At 36.5% G+C, this 16,383-nt stretch overlaps 1 protein-coding gene across 4 annotated transcripts in view; it reads right to left on the bottom strand.

The window, feature by feature from the left end:
* Nucleotides 1–251: 251 nt before the first annotated feature.
* The window catches only part of ATE1 (arginyltransferase 1), a 73,832-nt gene continuing 57,700 nt past the window's right edge, over nt 252–16,383 (bottom strand). For all 4 annotated transcript variants that reach the window (XM_032225117.1, XM_032225120.1, XM_032225121.1 and 1 more), the window contains 2 exons: nt 12,775–12,895; nt 252–2,404 (listed from right to left, as the gene is read on the bottom strand). In XM_032225117.1, coding sequence (XP_032081008.1) covers nt 2,226–2,404; nt 12,775–12,895 — 300 coding nt within the window. In that variant the 3' untranslated portion in view covers nt 252–2,225. The remainder of the gene's footprint in view (nt 2,405–12,774; nt 12,896–16,383) is intronic.

Here is a 16,383-nt window from a genome sequence, read left to right as displayed (position 1 = left end):
TTGGGGAGAAATAAAGATACAGTCAATCTTCCAAGCAGAAATTCTGAGTATGAAATCCACGCAAGATTAATCCAGGTGAGGTTACATGTTACCTTAATAATACTTATTTTACTTCCTATATTTTACATTTAGGTATGTTATTTAAATTCTAAATGCTAGATCAAATACTATCAGACTGTATTCTGTAATCTGTAAAACAAAACAGCATTGGGATTAATGCTGCATTGATTTCAGTAAATTTATTCTACATGTGACTAAGTCTGACCCAACTTCAAAAAACATATATCTTATTTTAGCCACAGCTGAAAAGCGTTCAAAATAATTACAAGAGACAAGCAATTCATTCTGGGTAAAATTTGCACGTATAAAAATAACTATGTAGAGAAAAAAAGAAATGTTACTTTCAAAGGCAAGAATAATCATATAGGGCATCCATGTTCATGGATCACACTGTTACTGGCTGGTATTAGGTTCAATGATCATGCCAAACCTTGTGTGGATGCAGGAATAAAATTAAGAATTAATTAAGAAAATGTGTGATTTTTCTAATAATGGCTAATAATGTCAAAACTACAACCTGACAACATATCAGCATATTTAACTAAACATGTATGCATTTCTGTGAACATACAGCATGCACAACTGTATGCTTGCAAGAGTCTCTGAAAGGAGGCTGATTCCGTGCATACTATTACCATGTTTTCCCAAAAATAAGACAGGGTCTTATTTTCTTTTGACCCCCGAAATAAACACTTGGCCTTATTTTCAGGGAGGTCTTATTATTTTTGAGGTGCAGAAGGTCCCTTAACCGCAGCCTGCAGCTGATCAATAGAGGGCTGGAAGTTCTGCCTCTGTTTCTGGCTCTTGCCAGCCCTAGCATCAGTGGGCCTGCCCCTCTATTTTCAGCCGCCACTAAGAGAAGGGGTGTGGTAGCTAAGGTTTGCGGGAGTAGCTTCTGTGAGGCCATTCTGCGCATGGTGCATGTTTCCCCCAGGAAATGGTAGGGGCTGGCTGCGCATGCATTTAAATATTTTAGGGGAAGGCTTATTTTTGGGGGAGAGCTTATTTTAGTGCACATGCTCAAAAGCCTATTGGGGTTATTATCCGGGGAGGTCTTATTTTTGGGGAAACAGGGTATTACATCCCAAATTACAGGCAAAATCTAGGCAATTAACTGTATTTTCATCTTCTTCTGTCCTGCTGAATTAGATAATGAGAAAAGATTGATCAAAGTTGTGTGAAAAATATCAGCTGAGTGCAGAATGTTGAATTTCATAGCTTTGTATTTTACAGCTTAAAATACAGCTTAAAATACAGAATGGATAACATCAAAAGTTCTGATACTCAGTTAAAACATTGCTCAGTGTGAAATGAAGGATTTTTTTTAATGGTGTATTGCAAGCATATTCTCTGAATACTACAATGTATATAACGATTAAGAATATAAAAAAAATGGGATGTTTTAATCTACATTTTAAAATTAATTTCTTTGGTAATTTGATAAACATTTTGCCTTCAACCTTTCCCAAAATGTCAATTACAAAAAACAAACAAACACCTAAATCATCAAACTTCCTGGTTATTTCAATACAATTATATGTTATTTAAAGCAAACATCTAAAAGGGAATAATTTGAAAGATGTAATGCATAGATACACATTAGATGGCTTTCTATTATATGATATAATAGCAATCCTAGTCACCAACTCCACTAGACAGAGGTTGGGTTTTCCCACTGAAGCATAGTGCAAAACTTTTGCTTACTTACAAGTATCTGGCTAACTGAATTCTGAAATAACACTAGAACAAAATATTTAATTATCTGATAGTAGTCAAAGAAAATATAAAATTTCTGAAATATTTATACATTTCACAACAACCTATAGTTCATCACCTAGTTGATTTTAAATATTATCTTTACCAAATACCTACAAAATGCGATTCCCCCCCCCCAATGTTCCACTCAATTTTATATTCTTCCCATTCACTTATTTGAAAATGTAAGGAGGTCTTTAAACTAATGAACTTGGTCATTGTAATATTCTGACAAGCCCTTAATATAAAGACTCAAAATCAATGTTTTATGCTAAAGTTTGTCAACATGTTCATTCCCAGGCAGAAAAAAGGTACACAGTGCTTATTCAATAGGCATAACAACAGAAAAAAGCAGAGATATGTAATATGTATGATAAAACATCATTCTGGAACATATACAGAATGAATATTCAGCTCCGAAATAGCAACATCCTCTCTGAACACGCCTGTCCCACGAGAGCTGCATATTGCTGTACAGTTTCTTCATCGCTTGGTCCTTTTCGATTCCTTCTATACATCCTGTAAGGCATAACTGATCTCTTATGGAGAACCTGAACTTGATCAAGTTCCTTTACCATCCCTTCATCAACTGAAAAAGGAAACAGAAATATTAACAAGCTGTAATGGCTAAATGAAAATTAACATGTTAGGTTCTTTTCAGATGACATCAAACTGTACAGGGCAGCAATTTTATGTTTAGAAAGTGCATCATATGGAAGAAACTTAAAATACTGGATAGGTGAATTTATCTTGGTTTTCAGCTTCAAGCCTGGTTTTCGTAAGCAGCGTGATCACAGCCTTATGGATTTCTCTGAATTAGTTCTATTCAGGTTTTAAGTATAGGAAACCATGCACGTTACAAAGATTTTATTTGTTCACCACTACTATTTTGAAGTATGCAAGCTATGTCTAATATAAATATCAGGAAACAAGTAAGCTTTGCTAAGGTAGCTGCTTAAAATAATTGTTCAAGGTTTAAAATGTTTAATTGTGCTTGAGTAAAAAGTGCTATATGCTCTTTAAAAATATATTATTACAAGTTTAGAGTATACATGAAAAAAATTGAATCATACAAAATATATACAAAATATATAAAAATGCTTTACTAGACTTACCTCAAGGGGTCATATCCCTTCATAAAACCTTCCCATTTGGAGTTAGTCTTATTTTACTCTTCCTATAAAACCATAGTAGGCTTGCACTTTTTATGTCAAGACATTATTTATTATTACTGAATAAAGTAATTATAGAATCGGTGCCATTTTATAATTGTTCATAGGATGGGTTATAATGCAGAACAAAATTGAAATAGTTGTATAAGAGACTTCATTCAAGAAACAAGCAATAACTGAAACATGATGTTTTCCGTTGTTAAATTTAACACTGAACATCTGTTACTAAGGTATATTTTTATATTTGATTAAGAAAAAATAGATTTTTAAACAAATTATAACTAGGATTTTAAGAAACTCATTTTAAGCTTTGAAACTCATTTCACAATTTATCTGGAGATATTTTTATAAAATAGGCTGAATTGATGCAATAATATAAAGCATGAATGGAAAGGCCCCCTACTTTGAAGCCATGTATTTATAAAAGCACACAAATCAACAGAAAGCGGAATGAATCCAAACACTTGATAATCTCAAATTATTGTACAAGTTTGTTATGGGAAACTGGCAGCCTATATCAGTAGGAAAAGTTTTGTGTCAAAACAATGCCAACTTTCTCTCTAGCCTCTTCATTATAGCAGTAGAATTTACAAAGACTTGAGACTCCTTTCTCCTTGAGAATGTTTCAGGATATGGATATCTATGTGCAAAGCACAGCATCCTTTAATCACTATTTATTCATTTTGTTTCAAACATAACAAAACATAAAAGGAACATAAGGCTCCATGTTGTGTGTTGTTCAACAAGTCCAAATTTACTTTTCTTTTTAATATTGACAAATGCAATCAAATCCCCAACAGTGACTCAACTTGTTAGTGGCTTTTTGAACAATTAGCCATGTGTAGACTAGTGTTTCTCAACCTTGGTCACCTGAAGATGCGCGGACTTCAATTCCCAGAATCCCCCAGCCAGCTGAAGTCCATACATCTTCAGCACTGTTGTAGACTTTCTAACATTCTATCAGATTTATGTATTTCTACTCTTTTGATTAAAAATTTGGGGGGGACATTCTGCAAAGAATTTCAGTTTCAAGCAAGTTCATCATAAAATGAGTTTAAGTTCTTAGAAAGAAACAGAAGAGTTATTTAACCTTATGAGCTGCAACCTGAATATTCTGGCACTAAATCATATCTTTAAACAAACATCCACAAAGACCCATTTCGAGACTCTCATATTTTCCAATCCTATTTCTTTTACCAAACATTGAAATTTGAGATTGGAGAAGCATTTCTTTCTTATTTCAACTGCTCCTAGATCCAGATTTTGTTGACTTTATTAGATGCTGCCTTATAACTATTTTTTTTTATTTGCCAGTGTTTGAAGAAATCATGTCTACTACAATAAAATCTGATTTAACTATGGTCTGAATGTCATACAATATTCCTAGTTGTCTTTAATTGAATTCTAGGTACCTCTCTGAATAATAAGTAGAAATCTTTTACATAAGTATTACCAAATAAATTAAGAAAACAAACAAAACCCATTGAAATGAACAAAGATGAAATGAAAATGAGATTGCTAAATCTGCAATCCACATCTATCCAGTTGCAAAAAACTCTAATCCCAATTCCACCTGCCTATTTTTCTACTATTTTCTAGTGTAAATGTTATTTTTATTTATTTACTCATTAAGTTTATGTTATACTCAGTTAATATCAGTATAAATTGACTTAAACGCTCTAAATTCTTAAGAAATATTTTTGATACAGGCAGTTCTCTCTCTCTCTCTCTCTCTCTCTCTCTCTCTCTCTCTCTCTCTCTCTCTCTCTCTCTCTCTCTCGTTACAAACTCTAAGGAACAGACTGAGTCAAATTATAATTACACAAATTATAATTTCAATCCAAGTGTCTTAGTTATTTATGGATATGTACAAGGTAATTACAAATATACACTAATCACATGAAGGAAGGATTATGTGTTTAAATCTGTCCATGCAAGACTATGCCAGGAAGTGCTTTTCTGAAAGTAATTAAGTAATACTTCATCACTAGGATTTATATGGCAAACAAAGACAGAAATATAAATATGAGCTAGCAGCTTACATCAAGTGAGCAAGATACCGTAAGTATTTCGCTTGAGTTGGTTGAGGGATTAATAGTAGATCCCCCCCTCCCCGCTCCCTTCAATCTTTTAATCGTAATTTTGTATTCTTGCCTTTAAGATAGATAGATATTTAGTTACAACTGTGTAACTAGACCAGAGCCTTGACCATTTGGCTCTTCATTAGCCATAATTAAGCAACTAGCTAATCATCAGGCTTGCTACTGAATAAGAAACTATCTGAGAAAGGAGTCAGAACATTACCCTGGAGGATTGCATGAGATTGTGTATTATGTCAAGAGGCACGCTTTAAAGTATCACTCATTTTTGTGTGTTTTTCGTAAAATACACTTGACGTCCAATCCAAACATAACACAGTTGGAAAACTCAACATTTATGTGGGAGCTCTGGTAATCACACAATAGGCACTGGCGGGCTATGTATGCCCACAGGATACACTTTTTGAATTCTAGAACTGCAATGCAAAGTCCATTCATGTTGAGACTGGCTGACTAGACAAGAAGTCAGTATTATAACACAACCCGTTTCTATATGATGTAATTTATTTGGGTTTAGTTAAAATAATGGATTAACTCCCCATTGTGGCTTTGCATTATGTTTGCATTACTAGCACAAACAGTTCCAGCAACCATAATTTAAAGAATTGTGTCAGCATTACGGGTAAATGCAGCACTCTTTGAGTACAATACCATGATTTAATAAAGATCATACAGATAGTAGGTAAGACCACAAATAGTTCACACTAGAATGTCCTCAATGATAGCTTCTGACCTCATTTTTTTATGCTGCCCTCACAAAATTATTAAAGCCCCAATTGTAATAGGCGAATTATAGTTAAAATACTAAAATAAATGTTAAAAATAGAAATGTACAAAACATTTTTGTGTTTTAACTGTTTAGTGCCAGTTCATTCTATTCTCCTTCATGTGTCCCAGGAGTTATATGTGCATTTCTAAAAAAAGTACTATAGGAAACTAAAAGAAACATGATGACAAGTACTAATGGGTCAAGTTTGAATTCACATCCTTTGTTCTACTCCTGCCGTCTCTGATGGTACATTTGGAATTTAATTATTAGATCTTGAATACCAGGAAAAGAACCAAGTAGATCCATAACAATAAAAAAACAGAGAAATAGAAATCATGTTAAAGGTTTTGGAACATATCTGCAGTTAGTTAGATCCACACATATATACATACACAAAAGTAATAATTTTAATCCAGAACTTTTAACAGATTATTCCCTTTTTAAAAGACTGGTGTCTAACTTGTCTTTAAAAAACTGTAAATTTCAGAATAAAAAGCTATCAAAAAGTACCAAACCACGCCCTCAAGTTAAATTAACGCTTCCAATGCTCCCCATATTCTTTTAATGTAGCTTTATGTATAAACTAATCTCAAAAAAGCCAAGAGTTCCTGTCACAGCAACAGTATTAGTTATTTAGTCAGTTTGAATTCAGCTATTGTTTTAATGCCAAGAGCCAGTCAAAAGAAAAAAACCCACTTTGTTCATTGTAACCCTTCAACAGAATGGTTTTAACTGAGTATAACGGAATCTAAAAACCCTTTACAGCTGTTAAAGAATGACACATAAAAATGATACAATTCTTGATTACTTATAAATGGTTCTGGCATTCCCAGACAATAATACTGATCTGTCAGGATCAATTTTACAAGAATATACCATGAAGTATATATATACACAGCATACTATGCTACTTTTTAAATTCAATTTAATCATTTTTCATGATAGAAGTTTTGGCCAATATCTGTATTTTAATAAAACAAAAGTTAACGCTGTCTGGATAAATTTCTGTCTATTGAAAAAAGAGTTAGAAAGGGAAAGAGCAAGGAATCTTAAGATTTGGTGGCACCAAAGCCTAACACTGAGACATCAGTAGATTTATCTTCCACTATTCTCATCTGTCCAATCCTGGAGAAATTAAAGTCCAAGGTTAACAAACTGGGACAGTAAAGGATGGTTCTCAAATTTGGGGAAACTTGTGACACTACGGCATATAGAACCAAAGGGTAGAAACAATGAAATGCTTAACTGCTTGAAATAACCCCTTTGGCTCAAGGTACTATCAGGGGTGGGTTTCAACCAGTTCGCGGCGGTCCCCGCGAACCGGTTGGTCGGCGAACCCGGAAGTAAGTAACTTCTGGGAACGGCAAAGGGCCCACCCGCCCACCTGCGCTCCTTACCGGTCTTTGAAGGCTTCTGCGCTTCCACGCGGGCGCATGGCACATACAGCACCTGCACGATTTTCCGCGAGCAGCTGGAGCATTGTGCAGGCGCTAAGACGTATGCGTGAACTGCGCTCATGCACGAGGACGCCGCCGGCCCCGTTCCAACCAAACCAGTTGGAACGGGATAAGCAACCCACCACTGGGTACTATAGAATATAACTACTGAAGAGTCCAATATTTGAACTTGCAGCAATTAAGACTGTCTGGAGGTAGTCAAATCCTGAAAGAATTTTGTCCCTTAACTCCAAACCTTACATAATATTGTTACAAACTCTTGACTCTTCTCTGGGCCTGACTAGTTTGTATATTGCACTTTGTTGACTGAACTCTAAGCTGTGCTGTTGTCTGCTTTTAAGTATTCTTGGCTGATTTTTTTAATCTGGGTTGTTGGTTCATGGCTTTTGCCTTACTATGTGGACTCAGGATAGGATATTATGCTTTAGACCAGGGGTGGCAAACTCTATTTCATTGAGGGCTGCATCAGGATTGTGTTTGACCTCGGGGGGCGTGGGGGCGTGGGCAGAATGGGTGTGGCCAGCTCAACATCACTCGTGTCAGGTGTCTATCATCCCCATGGAATATAAAACACTGTAATGTTGTAGTGACATGATTTTAGACTTCATCCTATGAACACAATAAATGTTACTTTAACACTAGTTCCATTTTTCCCCCTTCTAGTTGATGGGAAACTGAAATCTTACAAAATTATAATCATCATAAACATGCTTCCATTAATTTGGAGAAGAATTGTTTATCAGCAAAGATTAACATGTTTCTGCTTACATAACAAACATTCTTTGTTCAGATAAAATGTTCTCTTTTTTATCACAGCTTAGCTAGAATTATTGAACCATCAGCGATTCATCTACTTATTAGGGTTTCCTTGCATATACTAAAGTTCAGTTGACAAATTTGGATGCAGCTCATTAGCACTATCTGTACTGTTTAAACATATTTTATGATCAAGAATCATATTGGACTGTGAACTTCAAATGCCTTCAAGTGTTTATAAAGTTAATTAAGAACAGATGCAAGATCCAAAATGTAAGACGTTAAAGCAATTCTGGGAATAAATCAACACATTTTATGTCTTCCGTAACTTATGGAACAATAACCTTCTACATTTTGCTAAGAACTATGAGAAAATAAGTCTGTTTCATAACTTTCAATGTGTTGTTTCAAACCTATCCATCACAAAGATACAGTATATCACAATACAGTATATCACAATATACTGTATTAAAAATTGTTTATTAAAAATAAAATTTATTTCTAATGAATTCTTAAGTACTTGGGATATAAGCTTGGTTCATTAAAAGAGGTGTAAAATTTTGCTGGCTACATCAGTATATATAAACATATGTCTTATTATTTGGCAATAATTATAGTAACAATCATGCAGCCTATATTATCTTTTCAATAGACAACTGTAATTTGCTTCTTTATAAAAGAGAAGCAAATAAAAACGATGCTAGAAAATCATATAGAACGTTTCTTCTGTAGATCTTGTTCCTGCATTATGTTCATGTCTGCTTCACAATCACATAAGTATTAAATGGTTAAGTACCACTATATGATCATTCTGTTCACCTTAAAAGTCTGAGGAACATTGCACAGGTTGTTCAGTACTATCTCGGACTGCAAAATTATTTTATTTATTTGGCTTCTATGCATATATGTCTTGAAATTTGCAAAGTAAAAAGCAAAATAAAATTGGTACCAATTGGCTACATCTGTGTTAAAATAACTGGTCTTTATTTTACTCGTTGTGCATTGACAATAGAGGATTGAATTGAATTTAAATCCAAACTAGTGAAGATGATGTTTACTTTGTGCTATAGAAAGAATCCTTTTTGTTTTTCCCCAGCATGTAGCTGTTTAAAAAACATTTTAATACTGGAACAGAGAAGTGTATTTGAACTGCTTAAACTAGAAGTCTACTATCTGGAGTTGCATGATACCTCTGAAAATTATAAGGCAGTAGAACTCTCTAGTCTAAAATGTATTTTGACATGGTTGGTTTTAGGTTGATAGAACCTAGAACATTCATCATGAACTCAAGCGAGTTATCATATTAATTATCTTTAATTTTAAAAAAGTTTAATTAAAGAGAGAGAGAAAGAGAAAAAGAGACAGACAGACAGACAGACAGCCCTTGGCTTCACTCACTAGCTTTTATGTCCCACTAAAGCCAAATCAATTCCCAATCTGAAAAAAATGAGAAGATTCCTGATAGCCATTACAATAGATTTTCATCACTAACTGCTATACTGATACACATCCATAAAACCAAGCTTTGGCATGATAGATTATGGTGTGATAGGTCTGAAGAAATGATCACCAATAAATGAATATCGCTAAATAATTCTTCCAAAGGTAGCTAACAAGTATCACTATTAGTATAAATAATATTTCTATCTCACCAGATTCAGTAAAAGATACATTTTTGAAACGAAGTAAGCTGGTGTTCATTTACAACTATTGATAAGATAACTCTGTCTTCTTACATTGTTCAATTATGACAACTATTTTATGAATTGGGTGGTCTATCAAACTCTTATGAACTCAATAGCATAACACACATTGATATAGCAAACTATAGCATGTGAAACAGAGCATACCACTGTCTGTCTAAGCCAGTGTTTCCCAAAGTGTGGTACGCGTACCCCCAGGGGTACGGGAAGAGTTTGGTGGGGGTACGCGTTGCACCGGAGTTTGGTGGGGATCACGTGGGAATAGCACTGCACCGTGCTTAGCTGCGCCCACTGAACAAGGAAATAGGCGCGTCATACTTTAACATCATTCTGGTTACAAATGCAAGATGTGTATCCGGTTTTAACAGAAAAAGTCCTGAAATACATCTTGCCTTTTCCAACTTCATATTTATGCGAAGTTGCTTTTTCTGCATTTGTAGACATTAAGTCGAAAAAAAGGAAGAGACTATTGGACGTGGAACCGCATCTCAATTATAATTAACAACCAGGGAACCAAATTATGATGATCTGTCATCTCAACATAAACAATTTCATCCTTCTCATTGAATCAAATAAACGTTCTTTATAACTTTCGTTTATTTTGCGTATGTACCAAAAAAATAAAAATATTTTGATTTTTATTAAAGCATATGTTTTTTATGAGGGGTACTCAGCGTTACGAAAATTATAGAAGGGGTACACATATGTCAAAAGTTTGGGAAACACTGGTCTAAGCCAATATTCATTACATTGTAATTAAAGGCCTTTTTTTAAACTGATGACTGTAAAGGCAGTATTCTGCAGGAGACAAGCCCTGGGATGGTAGCTGCATAAACCTTGATGGCTCCCATTTACAGCAGGCATTATGTTTTAATTTCCTTAAGCCACAGGACCCAAGCTTGAATTCATATTGTATCTGGACTTATGCATTCACTATGGACAAAGAGGCAGACTTTAATATTTATTATTTTCAAGTAGAATTGGTACAAACGTTCAAATTCTTTAAGCTAAGATCACTATTATTATTTGGGTATTAGTTCCTTCATCTTGGAAATTTTTTCTAGACCACCTATTCAAAGCAGCATTTTGTCCGTCTCCTAGTCAGATGGTTTTGTTTGAATTCAATTTATAAAGCAGTGTAATCTTCTTCTTACGGGCAAGGCGTATTTTGGCATTGTTTTAATCTCAGAATCAATTCAGACTTTACAGATCAGCCAAAGTCAAAAAGCTCCTCATTACATGCTGTACTGTTCAAGGAAAACAGCATGAAAAAAAAAACTCTCACCAACTATAAATTGATTTACTTTCTTCTGGATAAAGTATTCAGACATGAGTAAGCACTTTCATATTTATAAACAGAACCATTTACTTCTATAACAAAATAATTTAGGAAGCAATAGGTTTTGCCTAAAGATCAATGCCAGGAAAAGCCTCACATTTTAAAGAAGCATAAAAATATTGCGTAGGACACAAACAGGGCCTTTCAAAGAGAAGCGTATTTTTCTTTAGCTCTATAATGCCATATAATGTGAGACTGTGCCCTAATTCATATATTCCTCAGGAGCAGACGATGAAATGTAGTGGAAAACATAAGTTCTTCCCACTTCCTCACACTACCTCGTACAAATATTTTATCTTTACACAAAATGTCACATTGCACAGGATACAAATATTTCCCAGGGCATTCCTATGGAAGAGTTTGTTCAACGAGGCTATATGTACATGTGTGTGTGTTTCCATTACTCCATTACCATCGTGTTATTTCAGCACTTGACACTGGTGAATATATGAAAGGGACTATAGGATTTTTTCTTAGGTAACATAATAGCTTGTGAAAAATTCTAAAGGAATAGTCGATATATTCGGGTCTTTTCCCGTGTAAGATTGAGATTGTCTTGGCAAAGTTTCGGCAACATACGCTCTGTGGGTTGTGGGGGTTGTGCGAGCGGCTGTTCCACTCTCGTTCACCCACCTCCCAGCCTCACGATGTCCTGGCCCAGCTCTCCCTGCAGAGCCAGGGCACCTCCACTGCCGCCACCATCCCAGCATGGCTTTTTCGACGGCTTCCAAACTGAGTCTTCCAGCAGTGGCTGCTCTGGATGTACGCTCTATGGTTGTATGCTCTGCCGGCAGCTGGCCCACAACCATAGAGCATACGCCCAGAGTGGCCACTGCTGGAAGACTCGGTTTGGAAGCCGCCGAAAAAGCCATGCTGGATGGCGGTGGTGGCAGCAGCGGAGGTGCCCTGGCTCTGCAGGGAGAGCTGGGCCAGGGCATCGTGAGGTGGGAGGCGTGCGAGCAGGAGCAGAACAGCCACTCATGCACCCCCCCTCCAGCCATGCAGAGCGTCATTCACTGGCATTTTGAAGGCGCCAAGCCACGGGGGTCGGGCGGCAGCAAACAGGTGGTCAGTGAATGGCGCTGGAAAGGGGGTTTGCCGGGTGGCTACTCGTGAGCGTGGTCGCTTCATGGCTGTTGCGTTGCGCTACTGCGACAGCGCAACACAGCCATTCACCCATGAGGCTGTGCCCGGTTCTTTGGGAGCCCACTCGGAAGAGAGCAGCCGCCCGGCAAACCAAAAAACAATAAACCCTCCCCTCATAATAAGGCCCAAGCCATATTTTGCGGATAAAAAGAAAATAAGTCTTATTTTCGGGGAAACACGGTATATATAAAAGTGAAATACCACTCATGCAGCATCACAAAATCTCCAGAACTGTAAAGCCTACAAACTTTAAATTTGGCACATATGTTCCTCTTGGCTTCCAGGTCTTCGCTAAGAAAGGATTTTTTGAAATGACCATCAGATCATTAGTATTTCTTATATTATTATTATTATTATTAACATGCTCTGATGCTAACTATTCATTAATTTTTAAACTGTAAGTGTCAATTTATCAAGCCCAATCACACAGTTTCGTAGCAGAACACAAGTATCCATTTAGTACATTATAGACTGAAGGTGTCTGCAAAAGTTCCAATGAACTGAAGTTATGCACCTACCTATTTTCAAGTCTTGATTGAGGCGAGAATATTTTGAATGCTCAAGAGAAGGCAGACACTGCTCAAGGGGTATCCAAGTATACGTCTCTGGACATAGTAAATCAGAAGGTCTATATTGTCCCTGCAAAGTAAAGAAAATAATAGCATGCCATTTATCAAATTCAAATATCTCTTTGTCCCAAAAGTCTCCTGCCTAATATAGATATGAAAGCTTAATAAAACAATCCTGCTACAGTATGTGTGAACAAATGTAAATTTCTCTAAGTATGTAGATTTTCTGCTGGGATGTCCAACTTTGGCCAATTTAAAAAATAAAAAACACCAATACTTGTTTTATTCTTGGATATGAAAGTGCCAGGAATCCCCCAGGAAATTTGAAGACATTTACAAAGAATGCAACGTGCATTTGAAATAAGACAAAATGAACATATCTATATGAACACTGGACGGTCTCTTTATCTTTTACTGCATCTCCTTTTTTTAAAAAAAATGGTATCGCAACGGTAACATTAATGACAATTATCTTAATTTCACTGGCAGCTGCTGTAAGCAAAAAGACATTGCACATTAAGAACAATTTATATGACAGTTTATTGTTTTGAGAAGATAAAACGGAATTAAACCCAATACTAAATAACACATTAAGCCGTTACCTACAAGTCACAGAATGTCTGTTAGCATCACCATACTGGCTGGGAATTGTAGCATCTGCAACCCCAAGACAGCTGGTGGGTACCAAATTGGGGAAAGAAAATCTGGAGAATGAATTATCAACTCTGCTCCTTTACATCACCTGTCTTAATCAAATGAAAACTAGTTCTAGCTGAAAGACTTAAAAACAAACAAAAAATCAGGATATGTATGGATATAAAATGAAAATAGTGGGGCACAGGATTGGGTTCAAATAAATTAGAGTGTTTCAGAGTAGCAATGGCAGTTAGACTTATATACCGCTTCATAGGGCTTTCAGCCCTCTCTAAGCGGTTTACAGAGTCAGCATATCGCCCCCACAGTCGGGGTCCTCATTTCACCCACCTCGGAAGGATGGAAGGCTGAGTCAATCTTGAGCCGGTGAGATTAGAACCGCTGAACTGCAGATAGCAGTCAGCTGAAGTGGCCTGCAGTACTGCACCCTAACCACTGTGCCACCTCGGCTCTATGTGCACAGAGGTGCAGGCCAGGAGTGGGTGGCTGCGGGTTTTACTACAGGTTCACTTCACATGTGTGCGCAATTCAATGTAAATTGCTCTTTGCAAACACACGGTCATTACAAAACAACATGGCGGTGACATCAGCGGCAGCAAGGGAACCGGTTGGGGTCACCGCAAGCCTGGGTCACTCCCGGTTCTGTGACCCAGGCAAAAAATTCCACTACCAGTTCAGCTGAACCGGGTTGAACTGGGAACAACCCACCTCTGGTGCAGGCTTAGTACCTGTAAACAAGTTCTTAAACCAATGAGTCTTTTCTGAGGATGGTGCTGCAACAGTGCAATCTTAGGAAAAGATGCCATTTCTTTAAAAGGAGAGATGCTACATCTGGATGCTTCAAACCCACTCTGTCCCTTCAAAATTGAAGCTCCAAACTTCTCTAGAAACCAGCATCTTCAGTGATACATAAGCTGTTAATGAAAGTAAGCCTTAAAGCAGTTCTGTAAAATTAAATCTTTTCTGACAGATCACAGATATTGCCACCTTAATGGAAATGAGGTTGGCAGCAGCTTTTCTGACTTTTAACACATTATATTGTATTAAAAGCTGTATTAAGCCATTCCATGTAGTGGATGAAGCAAGGTGAATCTCATGAAAGCTTACACTTTTTAATAACATTTGTTAGCTGGAAAAGAAGCTTCTGCTCCTGATTTTTTTTTTCCTACCATGGATTAGGATGGCTCTTTTTCTACAACGCTACCTCAAAGTTAAACATTTGGAACATTTTTCTTTCTATAAAATAAAATCTGAAATATCCCATATTTTACCAATCATTAAATTTGAGAAAAGGAGAAAATCTCTTGAGCCAAAAATAAATATCTTCAGGATAATCATTTATACAAAATCTATGAAAAAAATATTTTGAAGGAAAGCAAACTACAATGCCAAATTTTAGGTGATATATATCCTTTCAGCCCAGAAGATTTCAACTTTAGCCACAGAGAAGTCTAACAGATGCTGAGGCTAGGCTAATCAAGCAAGCAAACTTAAGTGAACTAAATATGGAATAAATATCAACATCATTATTGTTTTTTTTGTTTTTTTTTATTTTTTTATCAATTTCATATATGCATTCACAATTATATGATCTCATAACTGTTATTAATAATATGTATTTATAACAATTTTTCCCTGCAGTTGACAATATACTTGAAGATTGCTTTCTTACCATCCCATAGATCCATCTTATCTTACAATGGTCCTACTTCTTCTTCCCTCCCTCCCTCTTTCCTTTCCTCATTTCTTCTCTCCTTCCTTCCCTCCCTCCTTCCCCCTTCCCTCCTTCTCTCCTTCCTTCCCTTCTTCTCTCCTTCCTTTCCCCCTTCCTTCCCCCCTTCCTCCTCTCCTACATTCCCTCCTTCCTTCCCTCCTTCCTTCCCTCCTTTCTTCTCTCCTTCCTTCCCTCCTTTCTTCTCTCCTTCCTTCCCTCCTTTCTTTTCTCCTCCTCTCCTTCCTTCCCTCCTTGCTTCCCTCCCTCCTTCCTACCCCCTTTCTTCTCTTTCTTCTCTCCTTCCTTCCTTCCTCCTCTCCTTTCCCTTCTCTCCTTCCCCTTCCTCCCCTTTACCCTTCCCCTCTTCTTCCCATTCCTCCCCTCTTTCCTACTCTTACATTCCCTCCCATTCTTCCTATGCCTTTCCCTTTCTCCTATTCCTCTCCTTCCTATCTTTCCTTCTACTCCTCCCTCCATCCACTCTATCCGTTGTTGTGTTTACATATTCTCAACATCATTATTGTACATTGAATCAAAGACAATCCCTATTGACAGATAATCCTTGACTTATGACTAGTGATTTAAGTCTTTAAAGGACTTAAGTCACTTAACAGTGTTCGGGGTTACAATGGACTTTTTAAAAAGCTTACAACCCACCCTTGAAGTTATGTCTGCCACCTCAACGCTCTCACACGATTGCATTTCAGGCATTTTGCAACTAACCTGCATTTATGATCAGTTGCAGAGTTCTCCAGTTATGTAACCATGATTTGCAACTGTTTTGTCATTTTCTGGCAGGAAATGCCCATTGGATATATTCCTTTAATGATCACAATTCACTTTACGAAAGTAGTCACTTCCTTTACAAAAAGAATTGAATCTGGCCATGTGATGACCCAACTACTTACTACATTGACTTGTGATCAAAATTCCAGGCACTGTTATAATGATAAGTCAACTACTATCTGTATTTTATAATAGTTTTAATTTAAGTTTGGCACTAGAGAGCTGGCTATTTTTACAGCAGATGCAAACGAATATTAAGCAATGACCTAACATATGGTTTGAATTCCATATCCACATATCTAGTGGGGGAGAAAAGAAACAAAAAGAATTGAAGGAAACTATCACCTGCCAATCATCATATTTTTATATTAAGATTTTCATATTAAGAACATGTGGACTTAACA

The sequence above is a fragment of the Thamnophis elegans genome, chromosome 10, assembly GCF_009769535.1.
Source record: "Thamnophis elegans isolate rThaEle1 chromosome 10, rThaEle1.pri, whole genome shotgun sequence".
In the NCBI taxonomy this organism is placed as follows: domain Eukaryota; kingdom Metazoa; phylum Chordata; class Lepidosauria; order Squamata; family Colubridae; genus Thamnophis; species Thamnophis elegans.
This window is presented reverse-complemented; position numbering and strand designations above follow the sequence as displayed.